Here is a 24,216-nt window from a genome sequence, read left to right on the forward strand (position 1 = left end):
ATGATAATGCAATATTATGATAACATGGACCTGATCTGATGATGGAGACAGGAGGTGGCCATGGGAACTTTATCGCAATAAACCCTAACTAATTGTGTTTGGGTATATTAGAATTGTTTCGATGGATCTAATACAATAATAATTGGCTGTGTAAAGAAAAATACATTCAGCGATAAAAGCATATACCAAAAATTGATTTTTTTGCCGTAATTTATTCCTCATTTCAATATTTTATACTGATAGAGCAATGTCCATTATAGGGGGCCCATTACTGGATCCACGTCCATTACCGGGGGCCCATTACTGGAGCTTTGGTGTCCATGACTGGAGAAAAAAAGCATAGTTTTAATTTGTTAAATATGTGGAAACTAATTGCAGTATCTTTGATACAACACGCCTAAAACATGAAAGACGGATAGGACTTTCATCTTTTAACACGCTAAGCGGTAGACCATTTACATGTACATATAAGGGAAATATCATAAATACTCCAAATTTCCTCTTAAATGTCCCATGACTGGTGCTGTTACTATATACAGGGCGTCCCACGGCTATGCCACATGGAGGGAAAGTACCCTAAATATTGTAGATGGAACATTTTACTGAAAGAAGACATTATCTTAATTTAAAAAACAATTTAAACTGCATTCATAGATTTTTAAATAATTACATGGTTGAACTGGGAATCGAACCCGCCGCACGAGAAAAAAAATCACCTGTAGCTTTATCATACCGATCGAAAGGCTTGATCATAAGGATTATTTTTTGCTAAATAACATAGTGTCGGAAATAAAAGGAAGCCCATGAATTTTAACATTTTTAATTCAAAATTAATCAATTTAATTGATCAAATGCTCAAAATGTAGTCTCATTCTGTTGAATACAAAGCCGCACTCTTTTGATTATTTCGCTAAATTTCACATCAAATGTTAAATTTCATGGTCTTCCTTTTGTTTCTGACACTATGTTCTTTAGCAAAAAATAATCCTTATGATCAAGCCTTTCGATCGGTATGATAAAGCTACAGGATGATTTTTTTTCTCGTGCGGCGGGTTCGATTCCCGGTTCAACCATGTAATTATTTAAAAATCTATGTATGCAGTTTAAATTGGTTTTTAAATTAAAATAATGTCTTCTTTCAGTAAAATGTTCCATCTGCAATATTTAGGGTACTTTCCCTCCATGTGGCATAGCCGTGGGACGCCCTGTATATGGCATAGAACTAGAAACAAAATCAAAGCCTTTATTAAGGATATAGGGCGTCGTTTAAGGGATAGGGGCTGCGACCTGCGACCCTCGCTCTGGTTCTTTCCTTGTCCAACAAATATCACTTTTCATATCACTATGCCATTCAGCGGGGTAATGCCGCCAGTATTTATGGCACATTTGGTCCGGGAGACAATCAGAGTGGGGGGCAATATTTTATTTGTTAAGTTAGTTTTACTCATTCTTAGGTTTATTTTAGTTTATAATTTGTATGTTTAATCTGTTTAACACTTGTTCATAAAGTTATTTTGTTCCTATAAATCAAATTTAAAAAAATAATGAGTTCTAAATTCAAATTGAAGGAGTAAGTATACATTTAAGGTATTATAGGCCAAGCGCGCACCACGATTTTAATTTTTGTGACACGATTATAGAATCGCGCTGTAATATATCGCAGAAAATTCATTGCGCGCACTGCGATGAAAAAGTCGACGATTTGTTCATTCTCAACATGGATTTCGTACCAGTCGCTTGTCATGAAACGTGTCTTTAATATGCGATTGCTGTATGACTTTGAGCATTTATAACACAAAGGTGATCCCCGTCTATTTCCATAATTAAATGGTCAACATCTAGCGTCTCATTTTGAGACTCCATTGGAGATGCAGGTGCCGAGATGTTGGGGTTTGGAGAGCGAAATGCCGACTGAGGTCCGGCCGGAGTGCGATTTTATTATCATAGTGCGCGCGGGGCCATACAACTCCGCATGCTGCAATTCACTTTGCGACAATCGCGTCGCGAACAATCGCGGTAAAATGTGACAAATCACAATTTTAAAATCGCTGCGATTTTTTTGTCGCATATGCGCGCACTAAGCTCAAGCGCGCACCACGATTTTAATTTTTGCGACACGATTTTAGAATCGCGCTGTAATTTATCGCAGAAAATTCACTGCGCGCACTGCGATGAAAAGTCGACGATTTGTTCATTCTCGACATGGATTTCGTACCAGTCGCTTGTCGTGAAACAATATGCAATCGAGTCTTTGAGTATTTATACCACAAAGGTGATCTTCTATTTCTATAATTAAACGGTCAACATCTTATTGCGTCTCATCTTGTGACTCCATTGGAGAAGCAGGTTCCGATATGTTGATGCTTGGAGAGCGAAATGCCGACTGAGGTCCGGGGTGCGATTTTATTATCGCAGTGCGCGCGGGGCCATACAACTCCGTATGCTGCAATTCACTTTGCGACAATCGCGTCGCGAGCAGTCGCGGAAAAATGTGACAAATGACAATTTTAAAATCGCTGCGATTTTTTTGTCGCATATGCGCGCACTGCCATATAAACACATACGTTACATTTCTGCGACTAAATTATCGCGCGACAAAAAGTCGTGGTGCGCGCTTGGCCTAACATATAAACACATACGTTGCATTTCTGCGACAAAATTATCGCAGGACAAAAAATCGTGGTGCGCGCTTGGCCTTACTCTAAATTATTATAATACATCAAGCATTCGCGAGATGCTCGACTTCGGTATTCAAACACAAAGCAATAGTACAAGAATCTAACTAAATGCAAAGGCCGAAGGAGCGATTCGAAGATCCGAAGCGTCCGGCAGACGCGCGCCTCCCGTAACTTTTCCAAGTATTTTTAAGTACAAGTGTCTAAGTCGCAAGATCCAAAGGCTGAAGTCGCATTGGGCCGAAAGCCCGAAGCATCCAGGAGGTCAGTTCTAAACACAGGTAATTAATACAAGTGTCTAAATGCGAAGGCCGGAGGCCGAGCTCCGCGTAGGGCCGAAGGCCCGAAGCCTGCAAGATGTCAGTGGTTAAACACAGAACTGACAGCCTGGACGCTTTTTTTTTAGATACTTATACTATTGTTCTGTGTTTAAGTACTAACATCCTGGACGCTTCGGGCCTTCGGCCCTATGCGGAGCTCGGCCTTCGGCTTTCGCATTTAGACACTTGTACTATTGTTCTGTGTTAAAGCACTGACATCCTGGACGATTCGGGCCTTCGGGCTACGCGGAGGTCGGCCTTTGGCCTTCACATTTAGACACTTGTACAGCTTGTACTATTGCTCTGTGCTAAAGCGATGACATTTTGCTAAAGCTCGGCCTTCGGCCTTCGCACTTAAGACACTTTGTACTATTGTTGTGTGTGTAGTTGAATACGGTATCCTAAAAACAGGCAAACAACCTCTGTAAAATGTAACGATGCGAGCGGTACGGCTACCATCAGTTTGGCATTGACATAAACGCTACCGTGGGCGTGAACGTAATTTACTTTCTATGCATCTCGCTCGTACTGACATATTAGTGCGAAAGAGATATACCTATAGGAAGTAAATTACGTTCACGATATCGTTTATGTCAATGCCAAACTGATGGTAGCCGTACGGAACACTAAATGCCTCGAGCTATCTCGGGCTTGGCCAAATTATTTTTAAACTGACAGCCATCTTGGAGAGCTGTAAAACTTTCTGTTCAAGGAAAATTTTAACACATTATATTGAGGATATACGACGGTTTTAGTTAAACTAGCGTTTAACGACAGAACTGAATCTAACAAATATTCAAATATTTTGAGAGTACAATCTTCGTTGACTACACAACCTACAAAATTCAATATAGGTTCTCTAGGACCGCTTTCAACTAAATTCTAAAACCCTATTTCCACTTAACCTGAGAGACGCGACTGTCGCCCACAACCACGTTAAACCTCCCGGGATTCGCCGTTTTCTCGAGTTTTGCTGTCGAACTCATATTGCAGAGCGCGGATTACGAGATTTCTGGCCGGCTCGAGAACGGCACGGCGAAATTAGCCACCATTCTTGGGCTCGTTTAGGCAGAGAGCGGACGTTGGTTTTTTCTGTTTGATCGCACTTTCCTCTTCTTCACATCGCTGTCTATAAGCATCATGACTTCTTTAAGCATCAACTTCTGCCTAAATATCCCATGTTTTTTCGGTTTGGGTGTCATAAAGCCAGTTTTAAGAAATAGTTAACAGTTACCTTTAAGGTGACAGTCCATTTCCAACGACAGCTGCATTACTGTTCATTTTACTATGGAAATTGACAATGACAGCGACGCGTTCAGTACCGGTAGTGCAGCTGCGGTTAGAAATGGAATGTTACCATAACAGTGACGTTTGAATGTCAACCGCAACTGTTGCGACGTCGTTGTTGCCGCCGCTGTATCTGTAAATTTTCTTGATGACATCCGAACGTCACCTTTAGGTTATGACCTCGTAAGACCCAGGACAATTTTGGCGCTTTTGAATTTGAAACTTTCTTTTATTTCTATGAGTTCAAAACTCGAATTTAATTTGTAATTGTCCAAGTACACGGGGACTGACGAAACATGTAATCTGCAGCGAGCTCTCGCACTACACGGACCATGCTAGTTGGAGAACTTGTGCGCTTACCACTTAGTAGTTGCCGGCAATATTGCCGAGCCACATGTGCGAATCGCCACATTGTCGCTTTTACTTTAAAACTTGTTTCTTGTTTTACAACTATCGCTTTTACTGCTTGTTGTAGCTCGAAAGTCGGTGCACGTTTTATAACATCGTTTTAACGTTGGCTGGCTGTTGAATGAGCTTGAGACGTATTAAAGTGACAAAAGTGCCTTTCCAGGATCTTGAATATGTTAATGTTTTCTGCTTAAAGTTTATATCATATTAAAGCTCATTTATCATTCGATTGGCTGAAAAGCCAAAAACTAAAGAGGAGAGGAGGAGGGGTTTAGGATTTGTTAGTAAGAGTGAAAACACCTACTAACAAATTTTATGTCTCGCACCTTACATTCCATTTCATGCATCACATTCCCAATTCCTTCACAACTAAAAGGTCTAGTTTTATTGGGCTATTCAGTCTAGTATACACGTTATAGAAACTCGCGCCGCCAGTTTCTTCCACCTGATTTATATACATAGTATGTTACACGGACAACTTCCCCTCGCATTGTGAGAGCTAATATTTGAATTTAGAAATCAATTGGCGGCCATTTTGTTAAGGGGAAGCCGATTTATCTTTGCGAGGATTTATTGTTTGGCGCAGCTGGTTAACATATTTTCGTACTATTCTGAACAATGGGAATGGACTTTGAGATAAATTCTTGAACAGATGAAACGAATGTGTTTCTGGAATGGTTCAAACTTGTTAAGATTTCTCAATTTAAGACTAATGTGTCTTAGATTAAAAATGTAAATTTTGTCTGGGGACGATCGCTCCTTAGTGATAAGACTGCCTTTAGCACAATTTTGCGTAGGTATTATTTGTGCTCAGCAGTGGGACGTATATAGGCTGAAATCATGATGATGATGATGATATTTGAAATTAAATGAATAGTATTTTGGAAATCTTAAACATGTTATTAATGATCATTTAAATGCTTCATTTGGCATTTAAAATTCTCAACCTGAATTAAATTTACTAGCAATGCATCTCAGTTATTTATGTTTATTGATGTCACTAAGACGCACTGGGACTACTCGTAATGCCGTAAATGCCATAATTATCAGTATTAACTTAAGTTAAGATTGTTATAATCATTAAATAATCAGTATGATTCCAGTACGGATATGATGGTCGTATTTGTCTACATGACAGCGTGATAAAACGGTGTCCATCTCTTTCTATTCCGCAGAGTTAAAAAGTGACAGTTGTTTTATCACGTGGATAAATGTGAATAAAGCGATCCATAATAGGCTTGCAGGTACAGTCACGCTCCGTGATTGTTGAGCCATTTAGGGTTCTAGCTAAATTGGATATTCTATAGCGCAAGTATTGAACAACCATTTTAGCTGGGACCCTAAATGGCATAACAATCGCGGAGCGTGACTGTACCTATATTAAGTTCGGTATGGGGCATGACACACTGCGTGCGTCCGATTGGCACGTCACTCCAACGTGCGAGCGGTATGTCGTTTCAATACACATATAGCGTTATCTCGCTTACCATGAAGCAATAATAAAGATACATTTCATTCCCACGGGTACATTTAACAACAACAAAACATAATCTTTTTGTGAATACCTCATTTTACACATTCTCGTCGGTTTCAGGAAAAAGGACAAAATAAACAGTCATAATTTACGCCCACCAAGCGATCCACGCCTTTTGTAATCAAAATTAAATCTGCGGGCAATTTACGAGAGGATATTACCTCATGTTGCGTCATATCACTTTTAAATTGGTGCGCTTCCCAAATGCATATATTCTTTCTCTATTTGGCTAGGTTTGTATGAAAAGAGTAGGAGTAGCTACAGCTAATGCATAGCTCTTTCGCATCCACAGCTTTAGTTTTCTTCAATTTCCTTAATTTTTGTATGTTATTCATGTGATAACCTCTACAAATATCTATCCGACTGCGTCGTAGTTCAAGTTAAAGATGCGTAATAGGAGAGGCTATATAAATTATTTGATAGATAAGATAAAGATAAGAGACATTTATTTGTGTGATCACAAATCATGTGAGAACATAAACAGACAGCTTAAGCAGTAAAAGATACAGAACATTAGGTAAGTGTCCACCACGAAATGGACCCAACTCAGCATAATACATTATATGAAACCAGTTTGGTCTGTAGGGTGTATTCGGTGATGCCACGACAGATAAAGGGGTATCCAGACGGGACTGATGAAATCAGTCGATTTGTTCAGGTAAATAATTGGTCAATCTCATCTAGCGTCCACACGTACACAAATGAAATCACCAATTTGCATTCTACTATGAAAATTGGCATTTTTGTGTCCACACCCGCTGATGTGATCGGGGAATCAAATTGGTATTTGCGTCCGCACGACCCTGTTCGATCGGAGAATTTCATCAGATTGGCGAAAAATTGTCTCATCTGGATACAGCTTAACAAATAAAGTTTACTTGTTTAGAAAATTGTTGGGCTTACCCGGGAGATGCAGTGCCTCGGGTATGTTTTGTGAAGCGTTCCCTCTATAATGAGGAAGAGGATTATGACTCTGATGGGACGAATCAGACAGAGCTCCAATGGCATTCTAAACGTCATTGCGGATAAATATGACTGCCCTATATTCCCTTTCTGGGCTCAACAGGTCAAAAGGGTAGCTTTTTTAGTACGAGTATTTAGGATAAATGTAGGTATCTTTTTTATATTGTTTATAACCTAGGCTTAAGAATGTAAATAACACCTCTATGGAGTCCTGGTACTCTGAAATACAGACTATTGTATTGCAAAACATAGAAGGCAACTTCCCCTTAACAAAACTATCCTGCCCGTTAGCAGTGCAAACGTACAAGTGTTCAATAATTCGCAGCGGACCGGATCTCAATTATTCCGTTGAACTTGTTTCAAATTGCCGGGTTGATACGTTCCTTGGATTTATCTGGACCGAATCCAATCAGGATTTAAAATTTACAGGTTTTGTTCCGGTAGTCTATTCTACTTATACCTACAGAGTAAATTTAGGTATAGTCTATCCGATAGATAGTTTCAATTCGATAGACTCTATCGAATTGAAACTATCGTTAGACATACTAACATTACCTAAGCTAATTTTACGTGTTTTTGATTACTCGCGCGACATGTATCGGAGAGCCTAGGTCTCCATTTTCAAGCGGGCGTCACGTCGGCGTCGCACGCGCGTGCTAGTCGCGCGAGTGACTGAAAATATGTGACGTGCCTTAAAAAAATGCGTCTTTTTTGACACTGACACATCTAATCCATACCGTTTCTAGATCTATTAATTGACGTGTCTTAAAGTTCGAATTGGGCAGCTAACTTAAAATTCATCAACTATAACCATAGAAAATACTTATTTGAAGTATATAGCAATAAGGCTAAAATATATATTGTTATAGAAAGCATTAGATTCAACCTATCATATAAAGCTAACTAACTTTTATAAGACGAAACTTACACCAAATATTACGCACCAAAGTTATCCTTAACCAACAAGGGAGCTAATAATATATTACATTCACCGAAAACTGTTTTATTGGTAAGAATTATTTATAAAACAAGTTTCTTGCCGCCCTGTTGACATTATTTCCTTCGCTGATTTCCCCTGAGCTGCGGGAAATTCTGCCTCAAGTTAATCTTAGGCTGTTCATTAAGAGTTGAGTGGTATACATGCACAGCAAACTGCAAAAATGCATGGATACATTATGGATGGATTCATTCATAAAGTGACCATATATTATATTTGCGGCTGGATGCCCTTATAGTTAAATATTATCGATGTTTCTGTAACAATTCAGCTTAAAATTTGGTCCCCGCTCTTTTTAAAGACAGATACAATCGTAATTTATTCAATATTTACATCTTCATAAATAAGTTTTATTTTTGCCGTTTTTTATACCGAACTTCGTGTTCATATTAGTGTTTTTAAGTACTGCCTTTATTTATAAAGGGAGTTCATAGAGTTAACTCTGTTAACGAAAAACGTGATAGAATTGGAAGCACGAGGCTGATTCTAATTAGCAATTAGTTAAGGTTTTGATCTTCTTACGATACGACCTTGACTATAGCTCCTGTTCACGGTCGTGTCATTGGCGTGCTCGCATCATTGATGCGCAACAAATTCTTACAGGTTGGCAAAAAAGAATCGGCTTTTAGCTTTCGAGACGGAAATTTAAGATAATTAAATCTTAATAGCATAATGTTATAACATTTCAAAGGTATTGCTTTCAGAAATCAATCATGGAGCCACGCCTACCTACCTACTCAAGTTACTGATATATTTAGCAATGTACAAATTGCAGAACATTCCCAAAAAGCGGAAACGTTCTCGAGAATGTTCTCAGAACATTCCTGCAACATGGAAATTATTGTTTAAACAAGAGAATATACTCGAAATAAAGTTTAAATAGGCATAACTTAAAACTAAATGTTATTATGCATATATTATTGTCTATTACAGTTAGCTATTTTGTTGATGTGATAAATTTACCAATAAGTTGCTTAAATTCTCACTGTATATCAGAGAACATTTCGACTTTCGACAATTTTTTCCAAAGTTTTTTTTTTGTTTCATTAGAATCTAGAGGCCTCTATCTCCCGCCATGCCAAATCTCAGCGCGCTCGGACCAACTTGAAAAAATAAAATAAAAAAGTCGGCTATTTTGATTTTTTTTAATGCAGTTTGTTTTGTTTCGGGGCCCTCTATGACATTTGGTCGAGCACCCCCCACCTATCACGCACCGTTTAAAAGTTGCCATACAAAATAAAAGTAGCCAGTTTTCCCGCAATTGTAGCATTTTTCAAAAAAAAAATATTCATAGGTATCTAAGGGACCCCGAGATTCCGTGACCAAAATTTCAGCGCGCTAGGACAAAATTAAAAAACTTAAAAAAAAGTCGGCCATATTGAAAAAAAATGGCGGCGTCAAAAACTGCCAGGGTCCCTCTATGACATTTGGTCGAGCACCCCCCACCTAAGTCTGACCGTTTGGCCGGGCCGTCATACATTTTTCTGACCGGAAGCGGACGACCAAAAGTCGGAATTTTCTGGGGGTAAGGACTACACCTAAACAATCGTGAATATTCATGGTATAAACTACGATAAATAAATAAATTCTCGTTCTCGAGAACATTCTCAGAAGTTACCGAGAATTTCTCATGTGGAAAGTTTCGCAACTTTGGAAAGTTCTCGTGCGTGCATTGCTAGATATATTCAGTTTGCAAATACATTTTGCTTTAAATTAATCTTGCTTTCTAGTACCTATAATGAGTAATATTTATGAGTATATTAATTAATATCGAACAGTGTTCTGTTCACGTACCTCCTCGAGCAAGCAATTCAATAACCTAGCTAACTTTTTACTCAACCATTGAATGAATGAATGAATGAATGAATTTATTTCTTAATAGACAAACATTATACTGCAAATCGTAATTCAAGACCAAAAAAAGTAAGAAATGTTGCCACTTTTTTACTAGCGCGTCTTGTATTTATGTACAAATAAATAAATAAAAGTACTTTTTTAAATAGTAGGAGTAAAATTACTAATGAATAAATTATCTTAGCGTGATTATTTATCAAAAGGAATTTACAATTTTAGAAACAAATTATTGCAATGGCAACATTGTCTCACTTTTTTTGGTCTTGAATTACGTTTTGCAGTATAGGTCCACACGTTGCTAGTTTTGAACTTTATTATTTTTAACTTAAATTACTTGAACTTAAATATATTTAATCTACGTAATCTTTGTATTAAGTACTAATAATAGATATAAATGAAAGTGATTTGGTCCTCGGGCTCATTTTGCACATCAGAGGACAATCAAACTTTTTACCATTGATGACCATCAAATCAGCGACGGAATACCTATTACCTGCCGGCCTAGCCGAGGTTACAATCGCTATCGCTTCGACAACGAAAACCATTATGTCTCTCTATCACACTTCCATATTAGTGCGACAGTGACAGTTGCGTTTCGATCGCTACGGAGCGTAAGCGATCGGCATCTTGGCTACGCGGCCTGTATAGAAAAGATTATTGACTTCGTAAAACGGACCATTCGACTGACAGTTATCTGAAACATATTAAAAGTTATTCGTTCTTCATACATATACCCCGCCTGCTGCGCTTTGAATATTATCCAACGGATCATTTTCTGCTTATAAAATAAAATATGATTGGTCAACAAAAATATTGATTTGAGTTATGATTGGCTAAAACTATATACATCAAACCTTTTTGCATTGCAATCGCATGTAGGTACAGTCAGCCAAGAAAGTGGTCACTTTGGTACAAGTGGTAGACCACTTTCTTGGCTGACTGTACCTACTATTGCTCTTCAAGCAGTCACAGGGTATTAATCTTTAATTAGTCAAAATATCCATGTTATTGGTTAGTAAGTCAATTAATTCATATAAAACCAAAATCCCTGCATAAAAAATATTAAGTACATATAAATAAGCTGCAGTTTCAAAATTCGTTGGATTTAAGGTTATCCATTAGCTTACTCAATCGGCCTGATTCGAACAATACGTATAAGAAGTCACAGCGGTACGATACCGATCTATCAGTGTCAAAAGTGACGTTTTTTGGTTGAATAAATGTCACTTTTAACACAGACATTGTTTGAATTGGGCCGTACGTTCTAGTAAACAATTTTAAAACCTACTTTGCAGATATCATTATTCAAACCAACTTTGTATAAATAAGTAAACCTACGTAATGAAAAATTACCATTTTCCTATTACGTATTTTTAAAGGAAAGCAAATAAAAACAGCAATTGAATTCGAAATTACTTTCTCTAAAGAATCAGGAAATCATGAAATTTTATGCTTTTCCGCTGTTTTGCGCATTTAGAGACGTCATTTCCATTTAAATGAATAAAATGATTGAATTCCTATTGATAACCGGAGATCTATCAGTATTAAATTGAATTGAATTGAACTGGTGTTGACTAAAGAATGGTTGAACGAGTTTTTTGATTAATTAATTAATCATTAGCTACACACTCCGACTAACGGCTCGGCCACGACATCGGGCGACTTGCGACAGCGGGAGCGTGACACAGCCATCGGACCTTTCGCTCCAACCTATGATTATCGCTCCCGCCGTCGCAAGTCGCTCGATGTCGTGGCCGAGCCGTTAGACGCATTCTATCCCAAATGGTGGGAAAATGTCGATGACAGGGTCGAGTGGAAAAAACGTGGGGAGGCCTTTGCCCAGCAGTGATTCATCAAAGTAGGCTAGCAAAAAAATATTAATGACCAAAAAAATCATAATATTCTGGATACGCCTTCGCCATTTTGAAGTTCAATCTCAGCAGCAGCAGTAGTGCATCTCGCGCTTATAACGCATTCACTGCCAGAGGGCGTGACCTAGGAACAAACTTGTATGGCGGTGAACACACATGTGCGTCAGGGGCAGTGAATGTGATAAACAAAGTTATTACTTTGTATAGAGAAGCCATACCAAACAATGAAATTGTCGTAATCGCAATCTGTACCACGCGACCGAAACGTCGTAAGTGCCGTGAAATTAAAGACGCTTACGCGTTTAGATCGCGAGATTCACGCTCCGCTTCCATAGTTTGTTGCCAGCCTCATGGCGCAAAATACTGCATGGTTCCCTATGCGCGTAAATATCTTGTTCATCGATTCCTCATAACTGAGGTCGTTATTTTATGCACCAAGACTCTATTCTGCACGATTTTCCGCCTTCCTGGTACAGTCGCCATCAGATATATCGGAGCGGTCAAGGTGCTCACAAATGTCTGAGCACGCATCTATTGTCAAGGCGTTAGAGTGCGTGTTCAGATATTGTGAACACCTTGGCCGCTCCGATATATCTGATGGCGACTGTACGTAGTAATAATAGTTCAATGATCTAAGTTAACCTGTATTTTGACAAATCGTACAACCCACTTTTAGCTACCAGCTACTGCTACCTGCCCGGAACGTGCCGCGCAACGGAATTCAATTTGCTTACTTATAAACAAACAGAAACACGTTTCAACTTTTGACAGTTGTTAAACGCTACAGTGCTCAAAGTGAAATAGAAGTAGAAATGTACGGGACGGTGTTGTGGGCGAACGCGCTGCGTTGGGACTTACTGCCGAATTCGAACTTCAAGATATTCACAAGAAACGACACGTATACTATATCCATTCTAGATACGTTATAGTTTTTTGCAGCGCAATTCGGGCAACCAATGTCACTTTTACGTTAGATAGAGTAAGATATCAATTAGATGTGAATTGGATCTCTAAGTCATATCCTGTGGAAATCGTTCAAGAGTATCTCCAGAATCGCGCAAATGTCAAATTTGACAGGTTAGATCTTAAACATATCGTTATCGTATCTTGGTGATTTCTAAAAGATATCTAATAGATATCTATTTCAAAATTCGAATCGGGCCCTTAGTTCTCAATGGTGACCATCATATCAGCCAAAAAACTTTCATTGCCTATCTAAAGATCACAATATTATAGCCAGCCATGCGTTACCCTCATCCTATACGATCTCCAAAAACAACAAGCCATCAAAATATATTTCCGTGAAGCCGCCGTGTCAAAGCACAAGAATCTGCATCTCATGGACATAATGGTCGTTCCTGTCTCCGTGACAGCGTGATAAAACGGTCGGCCGTCACTTTCAATTAAATTTCAATAGCGCGCTCTGTTAAAAAGTCACGGATAATTTGTCTCGCGGATAAAGCTGGTTAAGCCATCCATAATAGACCTGCCTATTAGAATAAGAAAGGTCATTGCAGTATAAAATATGACTCAAGCTGGACCGGGCCAGGCCCGAGCTGAGGCGTCCGACATGTAATTTTCTATGACGGGTGATCGGTAATCACGTGGTGCTTTCCATAGAAAACGAAGCGCCTCAAAAAAGCAACACTGCAAACCAAACAAACATCCGTATGATTTCACCGCAAGAAAAATAAGCTGCCGGCTATGAAATAGCCTGCGAGCGTTTTATGAATTCATACCGTCTAAATGACATTTTTATTTTGTCTCTGAAGCGGGAAACTTGAGTTCGTTAGGTAAGGCTTTAAAAGAGATTGAACGGCGGCGTTTTGGTATAAAAAGTAGGGTACAAGTATTTGTACGTCTAGATTTTTATTACAGACGTGTATGGAATGTTTACTGCATTGTTTAGGTTTATGTAATATTACTTTGGAGATATTATAAGAGCTTATTATACCTATGTATATTTGGATGAGCTGTATGGGTAAAAAAATATTTTAGAAAAAAGTAACTTTTGTGGGCATACAATGAAAGTTAAAGACTCAAATATGTTGTTGTTATTCAGCCTAAAGTATTGAAAAAAGTATCTCGCCTCTAAGAGTGCCAAAAGACGAAAACGAGTTAAACATACTAAAAAATGTGTATGACCGGTATGCTTAGTTAATTTAAGTTTCAGTATTTAAAATAAGTAGTTGTTTAAACAATACAAAATCTCCATATTTCCATACTCTATCTTAGGCCACCAAACCAACGAAGGAAAAATAGTAACATGCTATAAACGTACCGATTGGTGGGGGTCAAGTGGGGGTGGAGTTAACAGGTAGGGGGGGGGGGGGCTGGTTTAAAGGTCCCTTATTATAGGTTTTCGTAAATAAAGCATGACTCACGTTAGACCGGGCCGTGTTCGCCCCGGAGCTTCCGGCGCTTACTTTTCTATGACATGACAAGCGATCATGTGACGCTTTCCATAGAAAACGAAGCGCCGGAAACTCCGGGTCGGACACGGCCCGGTCTAACGTGAGTCATCCTTAACTCGTCAACGGTAGCCCGTAGCAAAAATACATTACATTTAAGCTTTGACCAAAAACGAAATAGAAAATAAAGGTTTCAGAAACATTTCCACAAGCGCCTATTTTTCTCCGTAGGGCTTAAATCAAGAATACCTTCATCAGACCTGAATATCTATTCACCAAACGTTTTGTATTCGCTAGTAAGGTAGTTTCTAGCCCAATTGGACCCCCAGCAGTAAATAATGGGACGATGAGAATTAAATGCAACAAACGTAAAAAACCGGGCAAGTGCGAGTCAGACTCGCGCACGAAGGGTTCCGTACCATAATGAAAAAAAAAACGAAAAAGAAGCAAAAAAAAACGGTCACCCATCCAAGTACTGACCACTCCCGACGTTGCTTAACTTTGGTCAAAAATCACGTTTGTTGTATGGGAGCCCCATTTAAATCTTTATTTTATTCTGTTTTTAGTATTTGTTGTTATAGCGGCAACAGAAATACATCATCTGTGAAAATTTCAACTGTCTAGCTATCACGGTTCGTGAGATACAGCCTGGTGATAGACGGACGGACGGACAGCGAAGTCTTAGTAATAGGGTCCCGTTTTACCCATTGGGTACGGAACCCTAAAAACGGTCAGTCGGTCACAATAATAGAATTAAGTACATACTAAAGTGTCATTCTATGGAACTTGCCAACTATGTAAACAAACCGCCATTTTGAAGTTGTCAAAAATGATGAATTTACTAGTTACTTTTGTTTACATAGAGTTAGCAAGTTCCGTAGAATAAATAAAAGCAGTGGTGGCCGAGTGGATATGACGTCTGACTTTCAATCCGGAGGTCGCGGGTTCAAATCCTGGCTCGTACCAATGAGTTTTTCGGAACTTATGTACGAAATATCATTTGATATTTACCACTAGCTTTTCGGTGAAGGAAAACATCGTGAGGAAACCTGCATACATCTGCGAAGAAATTCAAAGGTGTATGTGAAGTCCCCAATCCGCATTGGGCTAGCGTGGGGACTGCCCAAGCCCTCTCGCGCATGAGAGGAGGCCTGTGCTCAGCAGTGGGATGTATATAGGCTAAAATGATGATGATGATGATGATAGAATAACACTTTACAATAGTATTTCAAAAGCTAAGATTTAATACATACACGAACTTTGTGAATAATGAACCTTCAGTTCGAAGCTCTATACATCAGCAAGGGTCCGACTTTAAGACGATCCAATCCCGAAACAAATGCCTAGTTTTTGCATATAAATACGTTCGCAGTTTTAGGTTTAGGAAGACAATCGCATCTTGATTCGATTTCCACACGACATTTCTTGCCAAGCAACTCGCTTGTGCGCAAGGGATGTACTGTGTGTGTGTGTGTGTGTGTGTGTGTGTGTGTGTGTGTGTGTTTGGGGAATCAACAGCAATTAGAGAACAAATTAAATAATTTAATTAATTATTTAAATTTGTGTATTTTTAAGTAGTCACACTTATAAATATACTATACTTATAAATTTCTAGATACTATACCTACATTAATTACGCCGGTTCGAATCCAACTTCCGCCTCTAGAGGGCTTGTGCACTATTCTCTCTATCACTTTTCTATATTTGTGTGACATAAGCGTAAGTAGCATAAGCGTTTCGTTTGCTACGGCGCAAACTGGAATTTTGGCTAGGCACCCAATAAATGAAGTTTTCAATCCAAGTAATTTCTCATCCCAGAGAATCTGGTTTATCGTTTTATTATTGATAATAAATATAAAACTATAAAATAAAATAAAAGCGAGGATAACCTCACTTCAATTAAGTACAAGCTTCACATAAAAGGATTTATTTGGCACCAACTGCGTCCAACGAGCCAAGCAATAAAAATAAGTTCATGGAATTGCACTCGTTATAAAAACCGTATCAATACTACCTATATAATATCTTCTTCTTACTCGCGTTATCCCGGCATTTCGCTACGGCTCATGAGAGCCTGGGGTCCGCTTGACAACTAATCCCATGATTTGACGTAGGCACTAGTTTTTACGAAAGCGACTGCCTTCCTTCCAACCCAGAGGGTAAACTAGGCCTTATTGGGATTAGTCCGGTTTCCTCACGATGTTTCCCTTCACCGAAAAGCGACTGGCAAATATCAAATGATATTACGTACATAAGTTCCGAAAAACTCATTGGTACGAGCCGGGGTTTGAACCCGCGACCTCCAGATTGCAAGTCGCACGCTCTCACCGCTAGGCCACCAGCGCTTCCTTCATGATGCCAAAAATGCGGGGGTGCGCTGGACGAGGTGAGAGAAGTTCCGTGCCGTGATTGGTCCGTTCAAAGACATGAAAGTCACACAAAGACACTTTGGACTCGAACATGGAGTAAAATTACCGTATGCGTGGCAAAAGGGGTAGCGCGACTTTGCTCAGTCTGGTGGATGTCTTGTTTGTGCCAACTAAATAGAAAGAAATGAGTTTTCGCTGAAATACCTTGTGTGACCTGTGCTGCATAGAAATCATTCAGTCACGCGTATGCCGTCGTAAAATCAGGAGGCTCGCCTGCAGTAGATATATTAGCAGTACCTAAGCAAATAAATTTATTAATTTATTTGTAATAAAGAAAATAACTCTCAGATATATATGCCAATGTCAAAAGTGATGTTTCTTCAAACAACAACGTCACTTTTGTCGTCATATCTTACATAACATTAAGGGTTGATTTTTGTGCAATTATAGGTAACCTCAGCTTATAAATTTTGCCACGCTTTATTAGGGTCATGGTCTAATAAAACATGCTCTTCTCTTCCTAGAGTGACACAAGCCTACGTCACAATAACAATGCCACTTTATATAGCGCTATTGCATATTATAATATAGCGCTGTCGCATAATGACGTAGGCTTGTGTCAGTCACGTGGTCGGAAGAGAGTACCAGGCGGAGTATAAATATTATTATACCATGATTAGGGTCCATGACTATACTCAGAATATAATTTTAAAAACCCATGACCCCCGCTCCGGGTCGTTCCTTATGCAAAGGTTGTCCATCGCGGTTCAACGTGGCAACGCGGCGAGCGTGATGGGCTCCTTTGCATCTGGAGGGACTCGGAACGAATTGTGTGAATAGTTTTATTAGTTATTAGTTTAGGTTAAGAAATTAGTGATTTTTGGATTTGAATTGAATTGTATTGTATTCTAATCTTTGACATCGTTTAGTAAATTATTAACTAGATTTTAAGATTGACATTGAATGTACCTACCAATAATGTTTATGAATAAATCTTCTTATCATTAAAAAACATCAAATAAATTATTGTTATTATGATATAATGATGATTATGTACCTACTAATTTAGTTCAGTTAAGTTACTGCTTAGCACATGACTATTGTGTTCCTCTACGGCACAGCTCGGCAATAATAAAGATATATGGGCAGCACCGCCGCTCTAAACGGTATTGAATCATGGCTAACGGTGCTGGTGGCCTTACGAATCCTTACTATTTCTTCCTATTTTCACCCGAACGAAGATAGTATGGATGGTAGGAGTGTAGTTTTATATTGTATTTACCTAGCAGTCATTGGCCAATTTAGTAGGAAATATCTGGGAGACTGAGTTTTGCTCGGGAAACATACAAAAACTACAAATGCGCGTTTTCCCAGAGATAAGACCTAGCTGGATCGATTTTTAGGCCCCGAAAACTCCCATAATAGCAAATTTAATTGAAATCGTTAGAGCCCATTCCGAGATCCACAAAATACAAGAATTGCTTGTTTAAAGGTATAAGATTCAGGGAGATGGTTCGTTAGATGGGTTTAAGAGGAATAAGAGCCATACAGACCAAAAAGCGCTCCCATACAATAGAAGTTACGCCAAATAGCTAAACTCCTACAGCGTTTTTACCTAGTTTTTGCTTCGAGTTAAGAAGGAGGCAATTTAACAACACCTACGCAGAAACTCTCACAAACCTACAACAATTATTGAAATTATTGCAATTACTAGAACAATTATTGAAAGATTTATGATTGTGATGCGGAGGGATGAAAGTCGTGTGACGAGAAAGGTATTACGAATGAATGTGGAAGTACCTAACGGGAGAGGGAAACCGAGGAAAAGGTGAATGGACAGTGTAAGAGATGATTATGAAACGAACGCGAGTGAATGATGAGATGACGGGCAAGAGAGAGGTATGGAAGAAAAGGGAATGCTGCGTCGATCCCAAGGGAATAGGATAAGAATGATGATTTATTGAACGATTTGATAAACTTTGAATAATTTATACGAAAACAAACTAAAGGCCGTTACTGTTACCTTCCGTTTGCTTGGCTTACTTTTCCACCTCATTGATCTCCGTTAAGAAAACCACGCCCCCTTAATTAAAGACTGAAGGAAAAACCAAATCATCTAATTTCCTCGATGCTTGGCTAAAATCTCAGGTTACGTTCGAAATTGATGCTTATTACCTGGTAATAAGGTACCGTGTGCGTAAGACGAAACTAGCAAAATCGCTGGGGGTAGAAAGGGGATAATTAACTCTTAAATGTTGCATAAAATCTGCCACTTGTGTTATTGCGGATTGGGAGAATTATACCTGGTGTAGATATCTTAAAGCGATGAGTACGTCTTCGAGAAAAGAGTGTCCTCCCATCTTAAAGACCGGCAGCGCACGTGCAACCCCTACGGTGTTGTGAGCATAATTTTCGTCAAAATATTTTTAATCCTCCACCAAAAAATACGAGATCTTTAAAAAATCTGCCTTACACGGCTGAATATTCCACTGTCAGTATTGCCCCCAAAAACCGAATAATGAGAAAGAAATATTTTTTTTTTTATTTTCCATGGCTTTTCTATGTCTATCACCGTGAGAGCCATCTACAATTAGATTTAGCCGTTCCTATTAAAAAATCACAAGCTCATAGCAAAAACAGTTTCAGAAATTCTTAATCCGGCATTTGAACGAGCCTCCAGGCATCGCTTGTCAGATTTTAGCCGGCGGAAATATGACTGGCATGGAAATCGGGATCAACTTGGTGCGAAGGATTTTAGTTCCGGTGAGCGTAAAACTATTATGGTCGGAGTTATATTGAAGCCGGTAAAGTCGGTGCATTTTAATTGGGTTTGGCTTAAAACTGGTGTGCTAGCTGAACAAATATCTGTATCATCATACAAATAAATGCCCTTACCGGGATTCGAACCCGGGACCATCGGCTTCATAGGCAAGGTCACTACCCACTAGGCCAGACCGGTCGTCAAACTAATGTCGCAGTGCAACAGTACTTAATGCAATTACCGAAGATGCAGACATTCCGAAATGCTACCTTTAGATTTCCAGGGCAGTTGGTTTTTTTTTTAATAGACACTGCAGATAAATTAAACCATTATTACGGTTTCTTCCTCCACCTACGTACAAATAGCAACATTCTTAACTGTCCATCGGTGGACCTTATTACAAAAGGCATAAGGTCCACCGACGTACAGTTAACATTGTGGGCGATGGTACTCGTATCTCAACCATTTATTTCACACTCCTAACACAGAATTAACAGCAACTGATAAAGTTTCCAATCCAATGATAGTTAAATCACTAGCCGCTGCAATTTAAACTTTATTCCTTTCACATTAAGTTTGTTTTAGTTTGTAAGAAATAAAAACTGTGGCAAAGAACTGCGGAAAAGTGGATCGGACAAATAGGGAACAAATTAAACAGTATAGGATTGAATCTCTGTTTGCTCGGTGCATAGACAAAACATCCTCCAGACTGAGCATAGTCGCGCTACCCCCTCTGCCAAGCATACGGTAATTTTACTCCATGTTCGAGTCGAAAGTGTCTTTGTGTGACGTCCGTGTCTTTAAACGGACCAATCACGGCACGGGACTTCGCTCACCTCGTCCCGCGCACCCCCGCATTTTTGGCATCATCATGAAATAATTACTCTAAACTCGGTCTAGAGGATTCCTAGTCTATGGCTCGGTGTTTTCAGGCAGGCTTCCAGGGATTGTCGTGAAATGTGACCCGAGATTCACCTCTGCTGCGTACTTGTATGTGTTACCTATTCTTTTTTTTAACCTTGTTTTTTTTAATTATACAACTTAATAGAAAAAGTAATATTATAAGTATTATAACAGAAGAGAAGATGTTTTTTTTAATGTGCTAAGTATTTTTAGAATGTCATTCAATTATGTACTTCTTTTTGATACGACCTCATATTCTAAAGGTTATGAACGCACTTACCTACATGAAAAAATTTTAATCAATGAAATCTTGCAGAATCGTTTTGTAGCACTTAAACCTACGTCTACTTTGCTGTTACGTCGAAAATACTTAACATCTGTGGTGGCAGAATCTGTAAAAAAAAATCACTTTTAAATATTATTTGCGCCAGAAGTTACATGGTACAGTCGACGTCAAAGATATGTTTACACTTTTGCCCCTTACTCCTTTGTAATAAGGCGAAAAATGTAAACATATCTTCGACGTCGACTGTACCTACTAGGCAATTCTTATCATTTCCTTATAATGCACGAATTAAGATAAACCCAATTAAAGAAATAAATTAAACATTACCTTATCTTTTAACTGCATGGATTAATACTAGATAAGATCGTACACACTCATTATCTCAATATATTGTTGGGATCAAAAGATATTGTTTATTTATTATTTATGATAGAATCGATAATTTTCAGGAATTTGATACGAGTGATAAGTATATTTCATTGATTCACCATTCAGGTATGAAATCGACGTGTCAATTGAGATTGAGTCCATTATTATTAAATTTGAAATTTTACTGTATTTAATCATATTTTTTCGTATTTAATAATACCTGCTATGAAATATTTTGTATAGAAAGTTAAATCTTTGGTTAAATTTAAATCATTATCCAGTTTGTATAAAATATCAAAATATATTATAACACAAATTTCTCCCCTACGGGTAATAATTATGCTCTAAGTATGTAAAATGGTTTAGCGTTTAATTTATTAAAAATTTATTATTACTAACTAAATTTATATATGCAGAATATGCACCTACATTTATGTTATTAAGAAATATTAATTAATGCTCCTAAGAAAGTTAATTATTAATATTGGAGCAAAGTAGGAACTTTTTATGATAACTAAATAATAATACAAATGCCAATTATTTAGTTATCTCTATCTTCATTTCGCAGTTAACTTTTCACATATAGGTACAGTCAAGGAATTTAAATTCCGACCAATTTCGTACTTTGTCACAGTGACAACCGTATGAGGTCTCTAGCGGCTTTCATATTGATTGTCACTGTGACAAAGTACGAAATGGGTCGGAATTTAAATTCCTCGACTGTACCAGGAAAAAATAAAACCTCCAACACGAAATATTCTCAAACTATCTAGAACTGTGTTAACGCTAAACCAGGGGCCAAATTCGACATGTACAACTGTCAGATTTCGCATCAACGTCAAATCAACAGTTGATTTTATTGCATACTGAGTGTTGATTCCATCAACGGTGGACAATATCGTTTGATACAACCAAAACTCAACTCTAAACTAAGGGTGGTTCGGTTTGGTTTGCTTGACACCCTAACTGTGGATTGTTAATGTCAAATTTTGACATTGTACGTATTCGAGAACTTATGATTTTTTCCACATCAACGGGAGATCAACACGATACGTCAAACGTCGCTTGTCGAATAGGGGTCCAGAATCCTAACATTGCATATAGAATATTTCCCGTATTAACATGCAGTTTAAACATGGTAAACATTTGCGAAACCAAATAATTCCAACAGAGTAATCAGAAACATGGTTGCTAACAATTGCAATACGGAATGTATCTACTGTTTGCTGTAATAGGAAAGCAAAACATTAACTTTACAAACAATATTTTTAACGTTTGTGTATCGTGTAAGTAAGAAAAATATTCCACATTTTTGGCCTGTATACATGATAGGTTTACACTGGCTTAAGGATGACTCACGTTAGACCGGGCCGTGGCCGGGCCGGAGCTTCCGGAGCTTTGTTTTCTATGGAACGTACCACGTGATCAGCCGTCATAGAAACTGACAAGTAGGACGCCGCGGTCCGGGCATGGACCGGTCTAGCGTGAGTCCAGTTTTTTTCATTAGTAATCTCGTAAGATTTAAGAGTAAACTACCTTCCAGTTTCTCGTCTATTTTCCACACAAAGAACTAACCCCAGAGAAGAAAATGAGAAATGGCCGTCCACTTTTCTGTAAACAATTGATTTAAATACGTAGTTTTGTTTTACAAAACAAAACAAAACTGATGAAAGATGGCGATCTAGGAGTTGAAAATCTGAACAGAAATCTCTACATAAATTGAAATAAGGAAAAAGAGAAAAATATTGATTGCCTCTGGCTAAACTCGAACTTGTGACTCAAGAATACCTGCTTTTCGCTTGGCGCCGAATAACCCGCGGGTAAACCTTGTATTACCATGGTTACCAGTGTAATTTGACACTGGGTGAAAGGTTTAACGGCTTAACTTCGGGTTAGTGGGATGGTGCAAGCGGGCCTTAGAGACGTAAATTTACCATAAGAATGACATTCCATTTCCAACTGCAGCTGCAATACTGTTCATTTTACTATGGAAATTGACAATGACAGCGACGCGTTTCCATAGTAAAATGAACAGTATTGAGCTGCAGTTGGAAATGGAATGTCACTTTAAGTGTTGAAGGTACCTATGTAAATCTCGGTAGCAGTGGCGTGCAGTGGAGATAAGACTTAAATCGGGCTCTAGAAGAGTCATTCTTGAAGGAATGTAACGCAAACTATAAAAATCGGCAACTTTTTTTTTGGTCATTTTGTATGGACTGCCTACCCTAGTGCCTACCTTTTTTTGTATGCACTGCACGCCACTGCTCGGTAGCCCAATTAGCAAAACGGAGCGCGAGAATCTCAGTCGCTAGTCGTATATTTACATATTTCAAATATTGTAGCTTCACTAGCAGATGATTCTGCTTAGTATAAAATTAATTTAGTACATTAACTTCATGAAAGCCTATCCATTATCCCATAACTTAGTAGAACAGTCAAGTCTTAAGATATCACAATAGCGACTTAACTTCAACGGATAAGCAATTTTTTATTGCACTGAAATACAAAACTTAAATTTATGTTTAGATTACTTCCAATTGTTCATTCTTAAACAATCGCACTAACAATCCATTTAGGGCTCTTACTGGGTTACTTTTCATTGTTAAGTTGACAAAGGACAGGTAAGAAGGCATAAATATTTACACAATTTCGGGCTTTAAGTCATTGGAATGAGAAAGACATTGTTTATTATGCAGTCAGCAGCAGTTGCTAATGTGTTCATAACAAACACGCTCTTATTCTCTTAACTATAAAGTCGCGTCAAATCATTTTGTACACCTCGCCTGCTTAGCAACTTCTGCTGTTGACTGTACGTGTGTTTCGTATATAAGATATAAAGATTATATCATTTTGTTACACAATAAGGTGAAGAAAGAAAAAAATTATACAGGAGGAAGCAAACAAGCTGGTGAATTACCTGATGGTAAGCAATTACCGACGCCCATGGACACCTGCAAGAACAGAGGGATGATGGAAGAAATGGTTGACATTTTGAAATTGTGGCTATCCAGAAAGTATGTTTACTTATATTGAAATTCTTAAACCAAAGTTCTGCTCAGTAACACCTAAGAAACCGGACGAGTGAGAGTCGGACTCGCCCACCGACGGTTCCGTACTTTTTAGTATTTGCTGTTATAGCGGCAACAACAATACATCATCTGTGAAAATTTTAACTGTCTAGCTATCACGGTTCATGAGATACAGCCTG

At 38.4% G+C, this 24,216-nt stretch overlaps 1 protein-coding gene across 1 annotated transcript in view; it reads right to left on the reverse strand.

Moving 5' to 3' along the window:
• Positions 1 to 23,998, reverse strand: part of LOC134680338 (calphotin-like) — a 37,758-nt gene extending 13,760 nt beyond the window's left edge. Inside the window, exon 1 of the mRNA XM_063539453.1 lies at positions 23,944 to 23,998. Coding sequence (XP_063395523.1) covers positions 23,944 to 23,998 — 55 coding nt within the window. The remainder of the gene's footprint in view (positions 1 to 23,943) is intronic.
• Positions 23,999 to 24,216: the final 218 nt, after the last annotated feature.

The sequence above is a fragment of the Cydia fagiglandana genome, chromosome 3 (genome assembly GCF_963556715.1).
Source record: "Cydia fagiglandana chromosome 3, ilCydFagi1.1, whole genome shotgun sequence".
In the NCBI taxonomy this organism is placed as follows: Eukaryota; Metazoa; Arthropoda; class Insecta; order Lepidoptera; family Tortricidae; genus Cydia; species Cydia fagiglandana.